Source organism: Triticum aestivum, chromosome 7B (genome assembly GCF_018294505.1).
Source record: "Triticum aestivum cultivar Chinese Spring chromosome 7B, IWGSC CS RefSeq v2.1, whole genome shotgun sequence".
Lineage (NCBI taxonomy): Eukaryota > Viridiplantae > Streptophyta > Magnoliopsida > Poales > Poaceae > Triticum > Triticum aestivum.
In genome coordinates, this window is record NC_057813.1 from 168814702 (window position 1) to 168834302 (window position 19601).

Here is a 19601-nt window from a genome sequence, read left to right on the forward strand (position 1 = left end):
TGATCAACTTGTGTGTCTATGGGGTGCCGCCCCTCCTCCGTATATAAAGGAGGAGAGGGGAGGTCGGCTGGCCCTCCTTGGTGCGCCCCCAAGAGGGGAATCCTACTAGGACTCCAGGTCCTAGTAGGTTTCCACCTAAAGAGAGAGAGGGGGGAAGGAAGGAGAGGGAGAGGGGGAAGGAAAGGGGGGCGCCCCCCCCCCTTCCTTGTCCTATTCAGACTCAAGGAAGGGGGCATGCGGCCTGCTCTGTCTGCCCCTCTCTCTCTCCACTAAGGCCCATCGAGGCCCACTAGTTCCCCGGGGGGTTCCGATAACCCTCCCGCACTCCGGTTTTATCCGAAACTTCTCCGGAACACTTCCGGTGTCCGAACATAGCCGTCCAATATATCAATCTTTATGTCTCGACCATTTCGAGACCCCTCGTCATGTTCGTGACCATATCCGGGACTCCGAACAACCTTCGGTACATCATATCACATAAACTCATAATACCAATCGTCATCGAACGTTAAGCGTGTGGACCCTACGGGTTCAAGAACTATGTAGGCATGACCGAGACACGTCTTCGGTCAATAACCAATGGCAGAACCTGGATGCTCATATTGGTTCCTACGTATTCTACGAAGATCTTTATCGGTCAAACCGCATAACAACATACGTTGGTCCCTTTGTCATCGGTATGTTACTTGCCTGAGATTCGATCATCGGCATCATCATACCTAGTTCAATCTCATTACCGACAAGTCTCTTTACTCGTTCCGTAATACTTCATCCCGCAACTAACTCATTAGTCACAATGCTTGAAAGGCTTATAGTGATGAGTATTACCGAGAGGGCCCAGAGATACCTCTCCGAAACACAGAGTGACAATCCTAATCTCGATCTATGCCAACCCAACAAACATCTTCGGAGACACCTATAGAGCACCTTTATAATCACCCATTTACGTTGTGACATGTGGTAGCACACAAAGTGTTCCTCCGGTATTCGGGAGTTGCATAATCTCATAGTCTGAGGAACTTGAAGTCATGAAGAAAACAGTAGCAATGAAACTGGCACGATCATAATGCTAAGCTAACGGATGGGTCATGTCCATCACATCATTTTCCTAATGATGTGATCCTGTTCGTCAAATGACAACACATGTCTATGGTTAGGAAACATAACCATCTTTGATTAACGAGCTAGTCAAGTAGAGGCATACTAGGGACTATATGTTTTGTCTATGTATTCACACATGTACTAAGTTTCCGGTTAATACAATTCTAGCATGAATAATAAACATTTATCATGAATTAAGGAAATAAATAATAACTTTATTATTGCCTCTAGGGCATATTTCCTTTAGGATTGGGATCAAAATAATCTCTCATAATCTTGGCATGGCCCTCCGCTCTATCTTGGTTGATGTGTATACGACCGAATTGTGAATATCCATTTCAAAGTCCATCGTCTTCTTCTTCCTCCTCCTCCTTTGAAGAATAGTCCTTGAAGATCATTTCTCTCAACCTCTTCATCTTGACTAGAAATGGCTCGGTTCAATTCAATTCACAAAAGAAAAATGAGATGAAAAACACACAAAAACTCACCTAGGCAAACCGTTGAACACTTGAAAGGTGGTTGAGGTGTCACAGCCGGACGACGATGTTGAGCAGATATTAGCGGTCGGGGGGCTTCAAGATGGCCGGAAGTGGATGGATAGGCTCGGAGGAAGAAGACCCGAGCCTCTTTCCGGTGATGGGATTGATGCAGCGGCGGAGGCGTTTGAGCTTGATTCCTATGACTGCAACGACCGGTGACCGACTCTGAGTCGGGCGGAAGGGTGGCGAGGGTGAAGGGAGGCAGTAGGGTGTCGGCGGAGGCGGTGAGTTGTCGCGGGAAGCAACGCCGGCGACGATGCAACGCACGGCGGGGACGATAGGGCTTTGTTTAGATCAACTCTAGCCGATCCCCTAAAATTTAAAGGAGTAAACGACCGAGTATCCTTTAGAGGAGTACTTTTGCTCCTCTAAAAATTAACCATTTCTAACTGATCCCCAATACTCATAGGAGTATTTTTTTGTCTAATTCATTTAATTTTCGACCATCGAAATAAATTCACTACTATATTACTTTATTAAACGACATATGGACATATGGTTACATACTTCACCAATTCTTCGCTAAGAGAACCGATCCAAAGAAAACTACAAGAATAATTAGACACTTTAATAGAAATCCAAGTGCCCTAACTGCTCCTACTAGTCCCATTAATACTTTCTCTATGTCTTCATTGCCAACATTGTTGCTTTTCTCTATCGGCTTCTTGAGCATGCACCCTTCATTCTTCTCCGCCTTCACATAATTGGACATTGTGTCGTCTCTAGTCTCCACTCTAACAAATTTCTCCCTATCAATAGATCAATATACTCTTTTTCCCAATACCTAAACTTGCATTCACCCTACATAGAATTTTGAGCAAACAATAAGTTCCAAATTGCAACGAATCCGAAGTACAACCGTACAAATAGGCACTCACCCCGTCCTTTTCGCACTTGTAGAACACCCATCCTAGATCTGCTGATTTAGGCGCCGCCGACGGTGAGAGGGGACCAAATCGGTGTGGGGAGGAGCACGGCGAGTCCTACGGAGGGTCGGCGGTGACGTAAGAAGGGAGAGGCCGAAGTGGAGACGCGAAGGTGGTGGGCGGTCGAGTAAATATATGAGTTCACGGTGCCGAGAAGTATAATTTGTTCTCGTCTAATGGTTATACGGGTTCGACTAGGTGCCAGAAGAATAGTGAAATTTATCATCCGCTATCAATCCTTCTCTCACACTCATAGTGATCGGTTAGAGATGCCCTTATATTCTTCCTACGAGTATATTCCACCCTGAGTGATGCTATACTACGACACATCTGCGTCCGTATATTCAAAAATCGTAGGCGGTGTAGCAGCTCCGTTCCACTTTTTACTCCCTAGTTGACGTTTACCTTGCTTTTAAAACCGTGACCGCGCGCATTTTCCTCCAGATTTTACACTTGCGTGGCCTTGAACCTTCGCGCGATCTCCAAGATCTACGAAATTTAATGCGCTAGCAAATCACCCACAATATATAATCCTGTAAACAAGTGATATGATATCCTCATGGACGTCCGATCTATCTGCTGCTGCTGGCAGCGTGGCCGTACGCACTAAACTAGTACCGAGCTAGAGAAATAAACAAGGAAGATGAGGCGACTAAAATACGGAGCAGCAGCATCCCACTTGCACCCATCCATCCGTCCATCGATCTACCCCCACCCCCCATGTCATCCGCCGCCCGTAGTTATTCGTCCCGCTGCGCCTGCTACCACCTCCCAACCACTCTCCCCCCACCACCGTCGCCTCCTCCTCCTCCTCTTCGCCGTCGAGTCTCCCCACCAAATCTTTTTCATGGTCATCGCGTCCCCCGGTCTCTTCCTCGTCCTCCCGTTCCTTCAGGTGAGGTGGCCACGCCCGTCTCTTTTCTTATCCTGTCCGGGCCGTCCTCCCTCCCTCTTCCCCTATCCGTGTACGGATCTTTCTTGCTGGTTCGGCTAGTTTCCTGGTTTGCTTTACCTATTTCTGTTCCGTGTGGTTTTTTAAGCGAGGTGAATTTTGTCTTGGCTCTTGCTCCAGCAGTTAGCTGCCGTTTTCTTGTTCCAGCGAATTTTGCGTCCGGCTGCCCTCTGCTCCGAACGTTTTGTCAAATTACGCTCGAATTAAGCAAGAAAGGGACGATGGGGTTAAGTTAGCCGGTTTGTATCTTGGATGTCCTCGCTGGCATGGTTCAGCTGCCTCGAATTCTCGCCGCAATGGAAATGTGTAGAATTAACGGAGCGCAGTTCTTTACTAGTAAAGTCTAGCTAGTACGCGCCTCACTCTGTTCCAGATTAATTAGAACTACTCTACTTTGTTTCAAGCAGACGAATACAGAAATAGAAAAGGATAGTGATGGATATTTTACCCATTTTGTGTTCATTTTCAGTGAAAAACGCCGGCCTTTCTCCAACTTTTGTTGTTATATTAACTGCTGTGCTTTCCCATTACTTATTGTTATCTGTATGTTTTTGGATGCAGGATCCTGTCAAATGTTTGTACAGGCTTTGAAGAAACCAACAAGTAGCTCGATCAGAAATCATTCGCGCCTAAGGTACCACACGGAGCTCTCGTCCAATCATTCTTATTAGCAGTACCATGATTTCTTCCTGTGGTACAAGTCCCTTAAAGCATATGTTTGTAACTCTGAATCATGGGAGTGCTATGCCATCAGCGTTTGTTCACCTCATTTCTTGTGCAAAAGGCTACGGTGCGAACGTGATTGGCTAATTCATACTGGAAGTCATGAAAACGATGTGGATTGGTTTCTTTCCGTGAACAAAAGGGGAGGGGGGCTATCATGCTTTACACTTTTCCCAGAAAGTTACCGGGCAACACGGCTTCAGTATCAAGATCAAATAGCTGCGTTACTTTGCACATACAAATGTGGATTCCCCGAAAATACGCGTAGCTTGTAACCGTTATCAATCCCTATAGTTGTTGTAACAAGACATTTTGTCACCTGTGCTAGAACAATTGTTAGTGGAATTTTCCACCTTGCTAGAACAGTTGTTAGTGGAATTTTCCACCTACAGCTGTTACAATATGGAGACTGCCCACCAGAAATTCAATATCTAATTTTGCTCTATTGCATATGAAACTACTATTTCCTATACCCACTGAGATTGTAATTGTCTTGCGAACATTTCAGAGGACGTTAATGACTGGATGGTTTTTGAAGACTGCCAACTGGAAGAGCTCACCTTTCATACACATGAATGCACGGAGCAAACGTCGCGGCTCTTCATTATGCTTCATTATGCTGTGGATGCTTGTGTTACCCAACCTCTGGATAATATGCAGCGGCAGTATTCAGAAACACGTTCTCCTGCCAGGGTTCAGTGGCTCAGAAATGGATTACATTGATAACAATGGAATATTTCTGCTCTCTAATGGAACGGTGTTTGGCTTTGGTTTTGCCAGCAGCAGTGCGTCAGAGAGCACATCCTACCTTCTTCAAGTGCTCCACCTGGGCACCAATACCGTCATCTGGACTGCGAATGCTAACTCTCCTGTTTTGCATTCGGATAGCTTTGAGTTTGACAAGGATGGCAAGGCCTACCTGCAGTCTGCAGGCTCCAGTGTCTGGACTGCCAATATCTCTGGCAAAGCCTCCTCTATGCAGCTGCTGGACTCCGGCAATCTTGTAGTGCTCGGCGAAGATAGCTCTTCTCCTCTGTGGCAGAGTTTCAGCTATCCAACAAACACACTTCTGTCTGGCCAAAGCTTATGGTATGACACTTGTGAGCCATTCCACCCAAAAGAACATGACACATACACTTCAAATCAAATCCGGGGACATGATGTTGTACGCAGGCTTCCAGAACCCCCAACCATACTGGTCCGCACTGCAGGATAATAGGCTGATCGTTAACAAGGATGGCGCCATCTACTCTGCGAGTCTCAATGCAACTTCTTGGTACTTCTATGATAAATCAGGGTCTCTTCTATCACAGTTCGTCATAACGCAGCAGGGTGATGCCAACACCACTTTAGCTGCTGTCCTCGATGAGGATGGGTCGATCGCCTTCTATATGCTGCAGAGTGCGAATGGCAAGACTAATCTGCCAACCCCAATCCCACAAGACTCGTGTGACACGCCAACCCACTGCAAACCATACTCTATTTGCAATAGTGGGACAGGATGCCAATGCCCTTCAGTCCTCGGCTCCTCTCCAAACTGTGACCCTGGTCTCACATCATCTTGTAAATCAAAAGAGGCGTTTCAGCTGGCTCAACTGGAAAGTGGAGTTGAATATATCGGTACGAGCTTCACCTCACCTGTGGCTAAGACAAACATCACAGGTTGCAAGAATACTTGCATGGGAAATTGCTCATGCATCGCCGTCTTCTTTGACCAAAAAACAGGCAATTGCTTCATTTTTGACCAGATTGGTAGCTTGCAGCAGGAAGGTGGAAATAAAACTAATTTTTCATCTTTCATCAAGGTATCTAGCAGTGGCTCAGGGCAAGCTGGGAGTGGCAGTGGCGGTGGAAACCACAATATCATTATTGTTGTCATTATAGTTGGAACTTTGGCTGTCATCGGTGGCCTCATTTATGTCGGTTTCTTCATTTATAGGAGGAAGAGGTATCCTCCGTCCTCACAAGATGAGGCTGGTTCATCGGAGGACGATGGATATCTGCAGACAATATCTGGAGCACCAGTGCGGTTCACTTACAGGGAGCTCCAGGATGCAACAAACAACTTCTCTAACAAGCTTGGCCAAGGAGGATTTGGATCTGTATATCTGGGAACACTCCCAGATGGCAGTCGCATCGCTGTAAAGAAGCTGGAGGGAATAGGTCAAGGGAGGAAAGAGTTCCGCTCCGAGGTGACAATAATTGGCAGCATCCACCACATCCATCTAGTTAAACTCCGAGGCTTCTGTGCTGAGGATTCACACAGGCTTCTTGCATATGAATACATGGCGAAAGGGTCACTTGAAAGGTGGATCTTCCGTACCAAGGAGGATGATCCCCTTTTGGACTGGGATACAAGGTTTAATATTGCACTTGGAGCAGCAAAGGGATTGGCATACCTCCATCAAGACTGTGAATCGAAGATCATTCATTGCGACATCAAGCCTGAGAATTTCCTGCTTGATGACAACTTCCTTGTGAAGGTATCTGACTTTGGCCTTGCCAAGTTGATGAGCAGGGAGCAGAGCCATGTTTTTACGACGATGAGAGGCACGCGGGGCTACCTCGCGCCCGAGTGGATCACCAACTACGCCATCTCAGAGAAGAGCGACGTATACAGCTACGGGATGGTTCTGCTTGAGATTATCAGCGGGAGGAAAAACTTTGACCCCGTGGAAGGCTCAGAAAAGGCCCATTTCCCGTCCTTCGCTTTCAAGAAGCTGGAGGAGGGCGATCTTCGCGAGATCCTTGACGCCAAGCTGATGTACAACGACAAGGATGAGCGACTGGAAATCGCGATCAAGGTTGCTCTGTGGTGCATCCAGGAGGATTTCTACCAGAGACCGTCCATGTCGAAGGTGGTTCAGATGCTCGAGTGCGTCTGCGACGTGCCCCAGCCACCGATATCCTCACAGATCGGATATAGGCTCTATGCGAATGCCCTCAAATCGAGCAGCGAGGAGGGCATGTCGTCGGGTATGTCGGACTACAACAGTGAGGCTCTGCTTTCAGCAGTGCGGCTCTCTGGTCCTAGATGACAGTATGAATGATGTGTATATTAGTGTGTTTAGTTAGGATGTTGGTGTTCAATTTTGGGGTAGGGCCTGTTGATTTGGTGATCATTTGTTCACATTGATGTCATGTACATATGTTGATCATTATTTCAGGTGGTACTTCTTTTTTATAATAGTTTTACCAGATGAGGTTTGTTGTGGAAATTAATATATCTTTTTGCCAGATTTACTTCTTTATAAGCTATAATTAATTTTCTACTTTAAGAATACAGAACTATCAGCTTAGGACTCCTTGTGTACTCAGATGTCTCTCTAAAAGGTTTTGGTAAACCTGTGGCATATTCTGATCTTCTCGCTGTGTGATCTACTTATATCAAAAGTTTCACAAATAATGCTAGTGTATATCCACTGTTTCAGAGAAAATCAGAAGAAACCATCTTCCAAAGCAAAAGATGGATCTTCACTGAATGATGGGATATCCATTACATACATCTGATCAATGGGAACTAGTTTTCACCTGCATCAACAGAACTGCAGAACTATTGCAGGGAAAGAGAATGCTTGGTTTTTTTTCCAGTTCCAGGTCCACAGCACCAAACATGCTTATGCAGGAAAACTCCAAGGCGTCATCGCCATGCTGCCTATCGAAGGGAATTTTATGTCGCCTTTCTTACCAACCTTCTGTAAGAATCGATGGCTGATCACGGCAAGAAAGAAAGATGCGACGAACTTCTTTCAGGTCCATGCCGCTGAGGAGCTGTGCTGCTTCCTGCGCCTGATACACAGCTGCAACAGCAGCATGCAGATGAAAGCACCTGCCTGGATGGTCTCAAACTTACCATGGCTGACCATGATATAGCAGAAACTGATATGAACTAAACATTTGCCATCCTGCGCCGTTACCATCAATTGAACAGGAAATCAGTCGCATGTGTAGCATTTCCTATTATGTTACACAATTCCGCTGTTACTCATGTACTACAACTAGTTTTACTTTGCAAAATATTGCATGTAAAACTAAACTCTTTCATTTAGTTTCTCAATTGTACACTGAAGTTTGTCTTGAACAAGCCAAAACAATCGATTTAGCCTGTCCTTCCAAGGGATTCAGAGATACTATCCGCGCACCGTTATGCGGGCGGATCACAAAAGGATGAACATGATCACAAAAGCACCGATAAGGCAATGGGCTCTGAGGGGATATCACAAGACAGCAGTCCGTGCACGCATTCCGTGTCTGGTCATTTTCATCGTAGTGCTGATCTTTAGCTCGCAACAGGTTATCGGAGAAGGAAGCTATCCAACGGCTTCTCAAACGCGAGGAGAAGGCTCAGGAGCAGAAAGGGCATCAGGAATATGAACATCCAGATTGTGTTGTAGCTGTACACAGTGCTTGGGAAAGAGGGGAGGGGTCTGAACTTCCCTAGCTCCTCTAGCAGATCTCCGTGATCCCGGAAAAGAAGTAAAAGCTGCAGTTCGAGCAGGATGTATCAGACTAGTTGGATTTATAATGAACCGACAGGCTACAGATTACTATTGGATGCGGGTAAGAGGTGGGTCGCGATTGTGGTAGTACCTCGTTGTAAGCTTCCAGAGGGATCTGATCACTCCGGGTGAGCACATTGAGCAGCGACAGGTATAACAAGTAGTCACGAGCCTGTATAGAAGACATGATGCAATGTAAGTTAAAGGCTTGACTTAATTGAATTGAAGTGTTTTTGTACCAAAGAGTTGGTTCGATCAAATATGAGACAGGAGCACAATATGCATGCAACAGCCATGATTTTTATTTTGGTAAGGAAAGATGTTAGAGAAGCCCATATAGTATAACAAATAGGAACCCACATTCGAGTTTGTGAGGACTTGAATCGATGTGGTGGGATCGTGCATCAACTCACACAACCAAGTGATTTAGGCTCACTTCGACCCCCTGATGGTCATTTATTTCAGATGTTATATTCCACACGCCCAAAGAAACATCAAGAAGTCCTAGTAGTGGAACATATCAATTGACTCCAGGCTTAGGTCAGCCAAATACAAGAGTGCAAGAAAATTTGATAAAGGCATTTTTTTTTACAGTGAAGTGTTCAGAAGTTATGTGACCGTAAGAAATGATTGCTACACTAAGCGACCTGATGGATACTGTGCGTTACTAGAAACTGTCCATGCAGAACAGTTACACACGACATAGACATTTAGCTTCACTAAAATTCCTTTATCTGAACCCTTTCCCACATCCAAGTTTCTCCAAAGCAATCGTGTGTGTTTTTATTTTTGTCAATTCATATACACTAAATTTTCCTTATAAAGAAATTGCTTTGTGAAATTTCATAAAACGTGAGTTTTGTTGTCATACATGCACAAAAACCAATGTTTCTTGGCTAGTCGCACATATAGGGCAGCCCGGTGCACGTAGCTCCTGCTTGCGCAGGGTCCGGGGAAGGGTCAAAACCCAAAGATCTACCTAAGCATTTCATTCTGCAGCCTACATCACAAATATTTCAAACCACAACTGCCAGTTGCTCAGTGGAATACAGCTTGTTCTCGCCAGATTCCCAGCATATGTGCTAGATCAACTCAAACTTACAGCAATGCAGAAAGTAAAAACCCAAGACACAAAGAACATATTTATGTGAAAGGTATCAAGTCTGATGACCTCAGACAGATACAGTATAAAAATAAATATTACAGCCATAAATCAAGTGAGGAATACATCATGCATGGAGTAAGATATTTTGTTATTTTGTTTGATTAAATCTTTCTTTTTCTCAGTAAAAAATTAGCTCCAACGCAGGTGATCTGAAGAGGGAAATACATATTTGCATTGTGCTTTGCTGGCAAGCATGGACTCAATCTATGTACACCAATGATTGCTGACAACCTTTTCTTTTGAGAAAAGGGAAGCATGAACAGTTTCAATTAATTGCTGACAACTTGCAAGGCACACAGGACACAAATCATTGAGAAGGAGGACACAAGAAAGTTTCTTGGTATGCACTCTAGACAATGAACAGTACTCTAGAGTCTAGGCGAGAACTGTCTCTCACTCCACAATTTTTTTGCCAATATTAAGAACACTATTTTTTTCGCCGAATATTTAGAATATGAAGCATGTGCTTTTGCATCCCTATTACGGATATATCACTGTTATGACAGAAATGCAATATCCAAGCAGCTAATACTAAAGATAGGGTTTGTTGGTTTGATCCTAAGTCTACCTTACAAGAATTTGGTTACAAGAATTTTCTTGCTCGGGATTCGGCCAATTTAAGCAAAAGAATTGTACCACGGCAACTAAAGGGGCATGTGTATTCCAAAAAAGTGGAAACCATACAGACATTGGCCAAATATTACCAGGGCCGATTATTGGCAGAGTATATTTTGGCCATGAACCAAACATACTCATAGTGCCCTGTCTATGAACACCGAGAAGATTCGCAAGTCACACTGCATGTCTTTTTATACTATTATCATTTTGCGAGGAAGCATGGTTCAAAGTTTCATTAATAAAATTTCTCACCTTAACCCTCTTAACAAAGCTAAGAGATTCCTCAAATGTGACAGGTTCCCACTTAGACATGGAGCCCCGACAGCTCAGGACCAGACCCTGGATTGCCTTTAAAGACACAAAATTCCACAGATTACTGCAGGTAATGATCAGATAATGTTAAAGTTTATATTCCACTAGAGAAGAGAGAAAGCAAAATGCACACACCCAACTTGCAGCTTCACAAAAAAGATGACCCTAAATAGTTCCTTTAAAGAAATATAACGAAATAATTGTACAATTTCTACTAAAAATAGTGCCTTTTTACATCATCAGAAGTTCAGAACCAAGAGAATACAGTTTGTCGACAATTACTCGAGAGCAGAACCAAAACTCACAAGATTTGATTTTAAGAAAAGAGAACGGGAACATTAGAGCTCACAAAAGGTAAGCATAATAACTTTGTCAACACCAAAAATCATTTTAATTATCCTGCAGTGTTCAATTTTCCAGGTAGAAGAGATGATATTCTGCTGGCAGCGATTGGAACAAAACAGTTTATTCTGACCAGCTCCATGGTCAAAATTCACAAGGCACAAATATCATCCACAAACAACAGGTACAGATTTGGGGCAGTCGCCAGGACAAGTAATTAATCAACAAATCAGGAAGCAAACCTATAAACAGGATATAAACTGCAGTTATCAGAATCAGATGAACGCATTCTTTTAGGAGCGGTGATCAAGAACGAGAACCAGACCACCAAAATCCATCTCTAGGCAACGGAGTGAGGGTTCTCGGAAAAAAAAGGAAAGGTTCTTTCTCACCTGGAACAGACAAGAAATGGATGAGATTGGGAGTCACTGCGAACAGCTTTTCATCCGAATGAGCGAGCCCTTTGGAATCCGTCAGGCAGACAGGCGAGAAGAGAAGGATTAGGTTGGAGATGGCAAAAGGGGGAGAGGAGGGGAGACTAGAGGAAGGAGGCTGCGCAACAGCAACTGGGCGGGGTGGCAGCTGGGGGTTGGACTCGAGCGAAGTTGGGGGCGAAAGCAGAGACCGGGAGGGCGAAGGGGGCAGCTGCTGGGAGTGGGAGCGAGAGAAAATATGCGGTGAAAAAAGTTACAGTGAAAAATAGAGGCGTGTTTGGTTGCCATCAGCTAGGCTACGGTACCTGCGCTGCATACCCTTTCTACTCAGCCTGGCTCTGAAAAAACAACCTCATATGTAACATCTGCAAGTTGTTTGGTTGTCTGCATATGAACTTCCTGCATTATGGGATCAACTTTGGCACGTTGTTTGGTTGCCTGCATTGTCTCGTCGCATACAACTACACACTATTTGGTTGGCCGCATGTGGTATGATTAAGAGCTAGTACTTGCACTTAGCACACAGGGTTAAGAGCTAGCAGAGGAAGGGGGAAAAGAAATGAGTGTGCGCCGGACCATGGCGACTGCGGTGGATAGTGGTCGTGGCGCCGTGTCGACATGACGAGCATGGAGTCGTGGGCGAGCGACCCCGTCGGCGGCACGACGAGCGACACCGTCGACGAACTAGTTGCGGTGCTCGCGCAAAGACAGTGGACAGAAGAGGAGAATGCAGTGCTCGCGCCATAGTATCGTCTGTGCAGTAAGACGAGAGAATAGGCCGAGATGATCGACGCCGAAAACAACTCCAGTATAGAGGGACGAGAGAGAGGAGGCCAAGATTATCAAACCCGTCGGCGGCGCGGCGAACTGCAGTGTGCGCGCCATTGCATCGTCAGTGCAGTAGGAGGACATCACAGAGTAGGACGAGATGAGCGACGCTGAAAACGACTCTAGTGTAGTAGGACGCGGGCAAGGAGATCAAGGGGAAGGGCGTCGACGTCGAGAGGGACGAATAGGAGGGCTCTGAGCAGAGGACAGAGGAGCTAGACATGGCGGCGTGAGTGCACTAGACTGCTGTTCAAGGAGAGATGAAGCTACGATCGTCGAAACCAAAAACTTACAACAGGATTGTTGTGCGGAACTGCGAGATTAGGCTGCTGGTGAAAGGAATTTTCAAATGATCGTTCGTGCGCGACGAATCTGACAAAATTCGTCCAGAATAGCTCCAAACGTGAACACGAAATAAAAAACTTCCCGCCGACGAAACTATGAACCGATCGCCTGAATGAAACCGTAGCATCGAGGTGCATCTTTTTCATGTAGAGCTTACCTCGAATCGAAGCACCGTTGTGTAGATAAGAGGGGCAAGAAAGAGAGGATATTAGAGAGAAGCTTACTGGAGGTTGAGGAAGACCTCGGGTAATCACCTCGCATCCCTCCCATCTCCACTCTGCAAGGGCCCGGTCGCTTGCGCTCGCCTCGGTCTGGCTCGCAAGAAACTCCCGATCTGAGCGTTTCCAGCAAGCCAGGCCTAGAGGTCCTTTAAGTTTCATGCTATGCAGACCCAACAATGTATGCAGTCAACCAAACAACCCGTTTTATTTTCGCGTGGGCCTGGTTGGGCCTCATGCAAGCAACCAAACACGCCCTAGGTGAAAGTTGAAACCAAGGGCAAATATTCTCTCCTCCTCCCTTCTTCTACAAATATGTTTTCTCTTTGGGGCTACTACATCTCGGCACCTCGCGAGTTGTGGGATCTGACACAATCAAGCGACCTACCTAAAGTCTTACTACTTTGCAACAAAGATCTTGTTGCGGAAACATAGGTTATGTCGCAGTTTTTTTCTTTGCAACATAGGTTGTGTTGCGGGATTTTTTTCTTTGCAACATAGGCCATGCTGTAGAATTTATTTCCCATCTTCATCTTTTTTGCATCAATGGTGATGTGGTGGGAGAACTTTTGTAACATAGGTAATGTTGCAGAAAAATTTAAAACTAGAAAATTATGCAAAAACACCAGTGTCATTGTCCGCGCTGAGCGCGTCGCCGTCGACCTCAATAGAGCGATAACGGGCGCCGACCCCCTTGTTTCAGAAGCACGTCGGGGAGTGCTACTTCTTGAGCTTGCGTTGATTTTTCTCTTGAAGAGGAAAGGGTGATGCAGCAAAGTAGAGATAAGTATTTCCCTCAGTGAGAGAACCAAGGTATCAATCCAGTAGGAGACAACGCACAAGCCACCAATACCTGCACAAACAATCAAACAATTTGCACCCAACACGATAAAGAGGTTGTCAATTCCTTCGCCTTCACTTGCAAAAGTGAGATCTGATAGAGATAGATAAACAAAAGATAAAATATTTTTGGATTTTTTGGTTTATAGATCTGAAAGTAAAAGATTGCAAAATAGTAGATCAGAAACTAATATGATGGAAAATAGACCTGGGGGCCATAGGTTTCACTAGAGGCTTCTCTCATGAAGGCAAATAATACAGTGGGTGAACAAATTACCGTCGAGCAATTGATAAAAAAGTGCAAAGTTATGACGACATCCAAGGCAATGATTATGAAATATAGGCATCACGTCCGTGTCAAGTATACCGACTCCTGCCTGTATTTACTACTATTACTCCACACATCGACCGACTCCTGCCTGCATCTAGAGTATTAAGTTCATGAAGAATAGAATAACGCTTTAAGTAAGATGACATGATGTAGAGGAACAAACTCAAGCAATCACTACTAGGGAAAAGCCTAGCAGTAGCGCGGGTGGCCGCGCTACTGATACGGCGCTACAGCTAATGCTTATCAGTAGCGCGGCTGAGGGAGTCCTGGATTAGGGGGTGTTTGGATAGCCGGACTACCATCATCAGCCGAACTATCATCGGTCGGACTATCATCATCGACCGGACTCCAAGACTATGAAGATACAAGATTGAAGACTTCGTCCCGTGTCCGGATGGGACTTTCCTTGGCGTGGAAGGCAAGCTTGGCGATACGGATAAGTAGATCTCCTACCATTGTAACCGACTCTATGTAACCCTAGCCCTCTCCGGTGTCTATATAAACCGGATGGCTCTAGTCCGTAGGACACAACAACAACAACCATTACAATCATACCATAAGCTAGCTTCTAGGGTTTAGCCTCCTTGATCTCGTGGTAGATCCACTCTTGTAAACATCCACAATATCAATATCAATCAAGCAGGACGTAGGGTTTTACCTCCATCAAGAGGGCCCGAACCTGGGTAAAACATCGTGTCCCTTGTCTCCTGTTACCATCCGCCTAGACGCACAGTTCGGGACCCCCTACCCGAGATCCGCCGGTTTTGACACCGACATTGGTGCTTTCATTGAGAGTTCCTCTGTGTCGTCACCGATAGGCTTGATGGCCTCTTCAATCGACAACGACGCAGTCCTGGGTGAGACTTTTTCTCCCCGGACAGATCTTCGTATTCGGCGGCTTCGCACTGCGGGCAAACTCACTTGGCCATCTAGAGCAGATCGAAAGCTACGCCCCTGGCCGTCAGGTCAGATTTGGAAGCCTAAACTTCACGGCCGATATCCGCGGGGACTTGATCTTCGATGGATCTGAGCCACAGCCGAGCGTGCCGCGCTGTCACGATGGGCACGACCTAACTCTGCCGCCGGACATCACCTTGGAGGCCGCACACGAATCCGCTCCGACCCATAGTCCGGAGCCGATCGCTCAGATCGAGGACGGATGGCTGGACACCGCCTCGGGAGCTGCAACTTCTACGGCGATGGAGCCGAACACTTACCTTGTCCCGCATAAAGCTCATGACCCCGAGGTGCCGGACTCTCTGCCGGACTCCGAACCTCCTGCGCCCCTGCCAGTCGAATCCGATTGGGCGCCGATCATGGAATTCACCGTCGCGGACATCTTTCAGCACTCACCCTTCGGCGATATCTTAAATTCGCTGAAGCATCTCTCGCTATCGGAGAGCCCTGGCCGAACTACGGCCAGGATGGTTGGGACGCGGACGACGAAGAAATTCAGAGCCCACCCACCACCCACTTCGTAGCCACCGTCGACGATCTAACCGACGTACTCGACTACGACTCCGAAGACATCGACGGTATGGACGACGATGCCGGAGACTATCAAGAACCAGTGCCTACAGGACACTGGAAGACCACCTCGTCATACGACATATACATGGTGGACACCCCAAAAGATGGGGACGACGAAGAAGCAACGGAGGCCGATTCCTTAAAGAAACAGCCCAAGTGCCGATGTCAGTGGCGCCGCTCTAAATCCCGCCACAGCAAGAATAGAGATTCCGGCACAGGAGATAATAACACCCCAAAAAGTGCCGAAGACAACCCCCTCCAGCATGATCCAGCGCAGGAGGAGGCAGAAGCAAGCCCTCATGAGAGGGCGACAGACGAAGAGGTCAAGGATGATAATTACTTACCTCCCTCCGGAGACGAGGCAAGCCTCGACGACGATGAATTCGTCGTGCCTGAGGATCCCGTCGAACAAGAGCGTTTCAGACGCAGGCTAATGGCCACGGCAAACAGCCTAAAGAAAAAGCAGCAACAGCTTCAAACTGATCAAAACCTGTTGGCCGACAGATGGACCGAGGTCCTCGCGGCCGAAGAGTATGAACTCGAACGCCCCTCCAAAAGTTACCCAAAACGCAAGTTGCTCCCCCGACTAGAGGAGGAAGCGTACAAACCTGCATCACCAGCGCACAATACGGCAGACCGACCACCTCGTGGCCGCGACAGAGAGGCATGCAAGCCCTCCACCAAAACCGTACCCCGGCGCTCAAAAAGCATGAAGCCACGGGGGAACGGGCCGGACTTGCGGGATATATTGGAGGACAAGGCAAGACAATCCAGATCTATCTATGGATCACGTGGGCGCCCCAAGACCCACGACGAATACCGTCGCGCCGGATACAACTACTCCGGCCGGGCCGAACACAGCAGACAACACTCTCTCGAGCTACGTCGCGATATTGCTCAATACAGAGGCGCCACACACCCACTATGCTTCACTGACGAAGTAATGGATCATCAAATCCCTGAAGGGTTTAAACCCGTTAATATCGAATCCTACGATGGCACAACAGACCCCGCGGTTTGGATTGAGGATTATCTCCTCCATATACATATGGCCCGCGGCGACGATCTTCACGCCATCAAATATCTCCCGCTCAAGCTTAAAGGACCAGCTCGGCATTGGCTTAACAGCCTGCCCGCAGAGTCAATTGGATGCTGGGAAGACCTGGAAGCCGCATTCCTCGACAATTTCCAGGGCACGTATGTGCGACCACCGGACGCAGATGACCTAAGCCACATAATCCAGCAGCCAGACGAATCGGCCAGGCAATTCTGGACACGGTTCTTAACAAAGAAAAATCAAATCGTCGACTCTCCGGATGCAGAGGCCCTCGCTGCCTTCAAACATAACATCCGCGACGAGTGGCTGGCCCGACACCTAGGATAGGAGAAGCCGAAATCCATGGCAGCCCTCACATCACTCATGACCCGCTTCTGTGCGGGAGAGGATAGCTGGCTAGCTCGCAGCAACAACCTCAGCAAAAATGCTGGCAGTCCGGATACCAAGGACCGCAATGGCAGGTCGCGTCAAAACAAAAACAAACGCCGCATTAACGGCGAAAGCAATGAGGATACGGCAGTCAACGCCGGATTCCGAGGCTCCAAGCCCGGTCAACGGAAGAAGCCATTCAAAAGAACCACTCTGGGCCCGTCCAATTTGGACCGAATACTCGACCGCTCCTGTAAAATACATGGAACCCCCAAAAAGCCAGCTAACCACACCAACAGAGATTGTTGGGTATTCAAGCAGGCAGGCAAATTAATCGCCGAAAACAATGACAAGGGGCTACACAGCGATGACGAGGAAGAGACCCGGCCGCCGAACAACAGAGGACAAAAGGGATTCCCCCCTCAAGTTCGGACGGTAAACATGATATACGCAACGCATATACCCAAGAGGGAGCGGAAGCATGCACTAAGGGACATATACGCGATGGAGCCAGTCGCCCCAAAATTCAACCCATGGTCCTCTTGCCCGATCACTTTCGATCGAAGAGACCATCCGACCAGTATCCGCCATGGCGGATTCGCCGCATTGGTTTTAGACCCAATCGTCGATGGATTTCACCTCACGAGAGTCCTGATGGACGGCGGCAGTAGCCTGAACCTGCTTTATCAGGATACAGTGCGCAAGATGGCATAGACCCTTCAAGGATTAAACCTACAAAGATAACCTTCAAAGGCGTCATACCAGGTGTCGAGGCCAGTTGTACAGGCTCAGTCACACTGGAAGTGGTCTCCAGATCCCCGGATAATTTCCAAAGCGAGGAGTTAATCTTCGACATAGTCCCGTTCCGCAGTGGCTATCACGCTCTACTCGGACGAACCGCGTTCGCAAAATTCAATGCGGTGCCGCATTATGCATACCTTAAGCTCAAGATGCCAGGCCCTCGTGGAGTCATCACGGTCAATGGAGACACGGAACGCTCCCTCTGAACGGAGGAACATACAGCGGCTCTCGCGGCACATGTACAGAGCAGCCTTTTAAGGCAATTTTCGAGTTCGGCCGTTAAATGACCGGACACGGCCACCACGCCCGGAGCAACATCAACCAAGACCACCTGGCACGTTCCGAGCACGCGTAGCAATGCGGCCTCAACCCCAGCCCTCGCACAATTGTAAGACAAACTCTCCGCATACATAATTACGCCCTGAAGATACCATGGGCATAAGGGGAGAGGCACAACCACAACAGACCCAGAGTGCGGTTCGACCACACCAGGGGCTCCCAAGTGTGTCGCTCTTTTTATCTTTTATTTCTCTCTTTTTTATACAGAACTCTGTCCGGCGGCGAACCTGCCGAACTCATGATGCAACAGCCAGGGAGGGACAAAGGCTGCGATGAACACTCAGGTGGTCTCCATTACGAGCATTAAATTTGTTAAATACACCATTCCGCGGCCTACCCCTGGAGGGAGACGCCTTTAATTCGTCCAATCCCTTGCTTTCCGCACTATTTGTATCATTCCGCACTCATAGCATATCTTCTTGAATAAAATGCAGCACTTTTTGCCCATAATTGCATTACCTTATATATATATGTTCATTTACGACATGTTGCATCCGTACATTTTGGTATGGACAAATACACCAGGGGCTTATGTTCCCCGCATTATGGTGTGATAAAGTCCGAACACTTTCACAAGTGCGGCACCCCGAACTTATAGCATTATATGAATCGACTCCGAATCATGTCTTGGGTCAATAGTTGGGTTTGCCCGGCTCCCAAGTTTGGCACCTTACGTTCCGTTCTATCGGCTAAGGTAGCACTGGGAGAACCACTGCGATTGCGCCCCGGTTGAGCCGGGTTAACGCCTTAGTGGAGAAAGCTAAAACTGACTGTCATGATAAGGCGAGAGACTGGTCGCTGTTCGAGAGGTCTTTTCGGGTCCTTAAAGACCTACGCCGCTTCGAGCGAAGTACCGGATAATGTCTGACGAAGGTGTGGATAGCGCCCCGAATTCGGTCTTCCGAATACTAGGGGCTTCGCCGAAATTTAAAATTATAGAATTCTATGGCTAAGTGAGAGTGTTCAAGCACTATAAGTCCGGTTGCCTTGTTCGTTGTGTTCAGCGCCTCCCTAGATGGACCCAAAAATGGGAACAAGAGTGCTCAAGTTTATCCCGAACACCCCAGCACTCGTGGCATGGGGCTGAAGCCGACGACTTGCCATCTCTCAGATTTAATAAACGGCCGCACAGAAGGTAATATTTTAAATTAACAAGCGTTGCTTAGCGCATATGAACAAAGTTTTCAGCGCACAGGATAACACATTGCGAATTTACTCAATAATTACATCCCTGGGGCACTCATCCGCAATCTTGCGGGCACCCTTCAGGACAGTCTTATAGTACATCTTGGGCGTACGATATTCCTTGCCCGCTGGTGGCGCGTCAGTGAT

At 47.2% G+C, this 19601-nt stretch overlaps 1 protein-coding gene, 1 long non-coding RNA gene and 1 pseudogene across 3 annotated transcripts; 2 read left to right on the forward strand and 1 right to left on the reverse strand.

Annotated features, from left to right (window-relative positions):
• Positions 1 to 3193: 3193 nt before the first annotated feature.
• LOC123155463 (G-type lectin S-receptor-like serine/threonine-protein kinase SD2-5) lies at positions 3194 to 7492 on the forward strand (annotated as a pseudogene).
• Positions 7493 to 8121: 629 nt separating this feature from the next.
• On the reverse strand, positions 8122 to 11931 carry LOC123155464 (paired amphipathic helix protein Sin3-like 3). 2 transcript variants are annotated; one of them, XM_044573642.1, is made up of 4 exons: positions 11570 to 11931; positions 10776 to 10899; positions 8832 to 8912; positions 8122 to 8724 (listed from the first exon to the last, which is right to left on the reverse strand). In XM_044573642.1, exons 2-4 carry the CDS (start codon positions 10833 to 10835, stop codon positions 8536 to 8538), a joined length of 330 nt encoding a protein of 109 aa, XP_044429577.1. In that variant the 5' UTR covers positions 10836 to 10899; positions 11570 to 11931; the 3' UTR covers positions 8122 to 8535. The 2 variants fall into 2 exon arrangements, with proteins under 2 accessions (XP_044429577.1, XP_044429576.1); XM_044573641.1 differs by having other exon boundaries at positions 10776 to 10871; positions 11570 to 11927.
• On the forward strand, positions 10314 to 12027 carry LOC123155465 (uncharacterized). Its single transcript, XR_006477406.1, has 2 exons — positions 10314 to 10905; positions 11079 to 12027. It is a non-coding gene; the product is annotated as an uncharacterized lncRNA (long non-coding RNA).
• The last annotated feature ends 7574 nt before the right edge of the window (positions 12028 to 19601 follow it).

Bases quoted from the DNA above. Each gene is read 5' to 3' on its own strand.
- LOC123155464 (XM_044573642.1), bottom strand. From the start codon at position 10,835: ATGTCTAAGTGGGAACCTGTCACATTTGAGGAATCTCTTAGCTTTGTT. The intron at 8,913-10,775 runs GTGAGAAATTTT...TCTTCTATACAG, and splicing joins GCTTTGTTAAGAGGGTTAAG to GCTCGTGACTACTTGTTATA. The intron at 8,725-8,831 runs GTACTACCACAA...CTCGAACTGCAG, and splicing joins CTCTGGAAGCTTACAACGAG to CTTTTACTTCTTTTCCGGGA.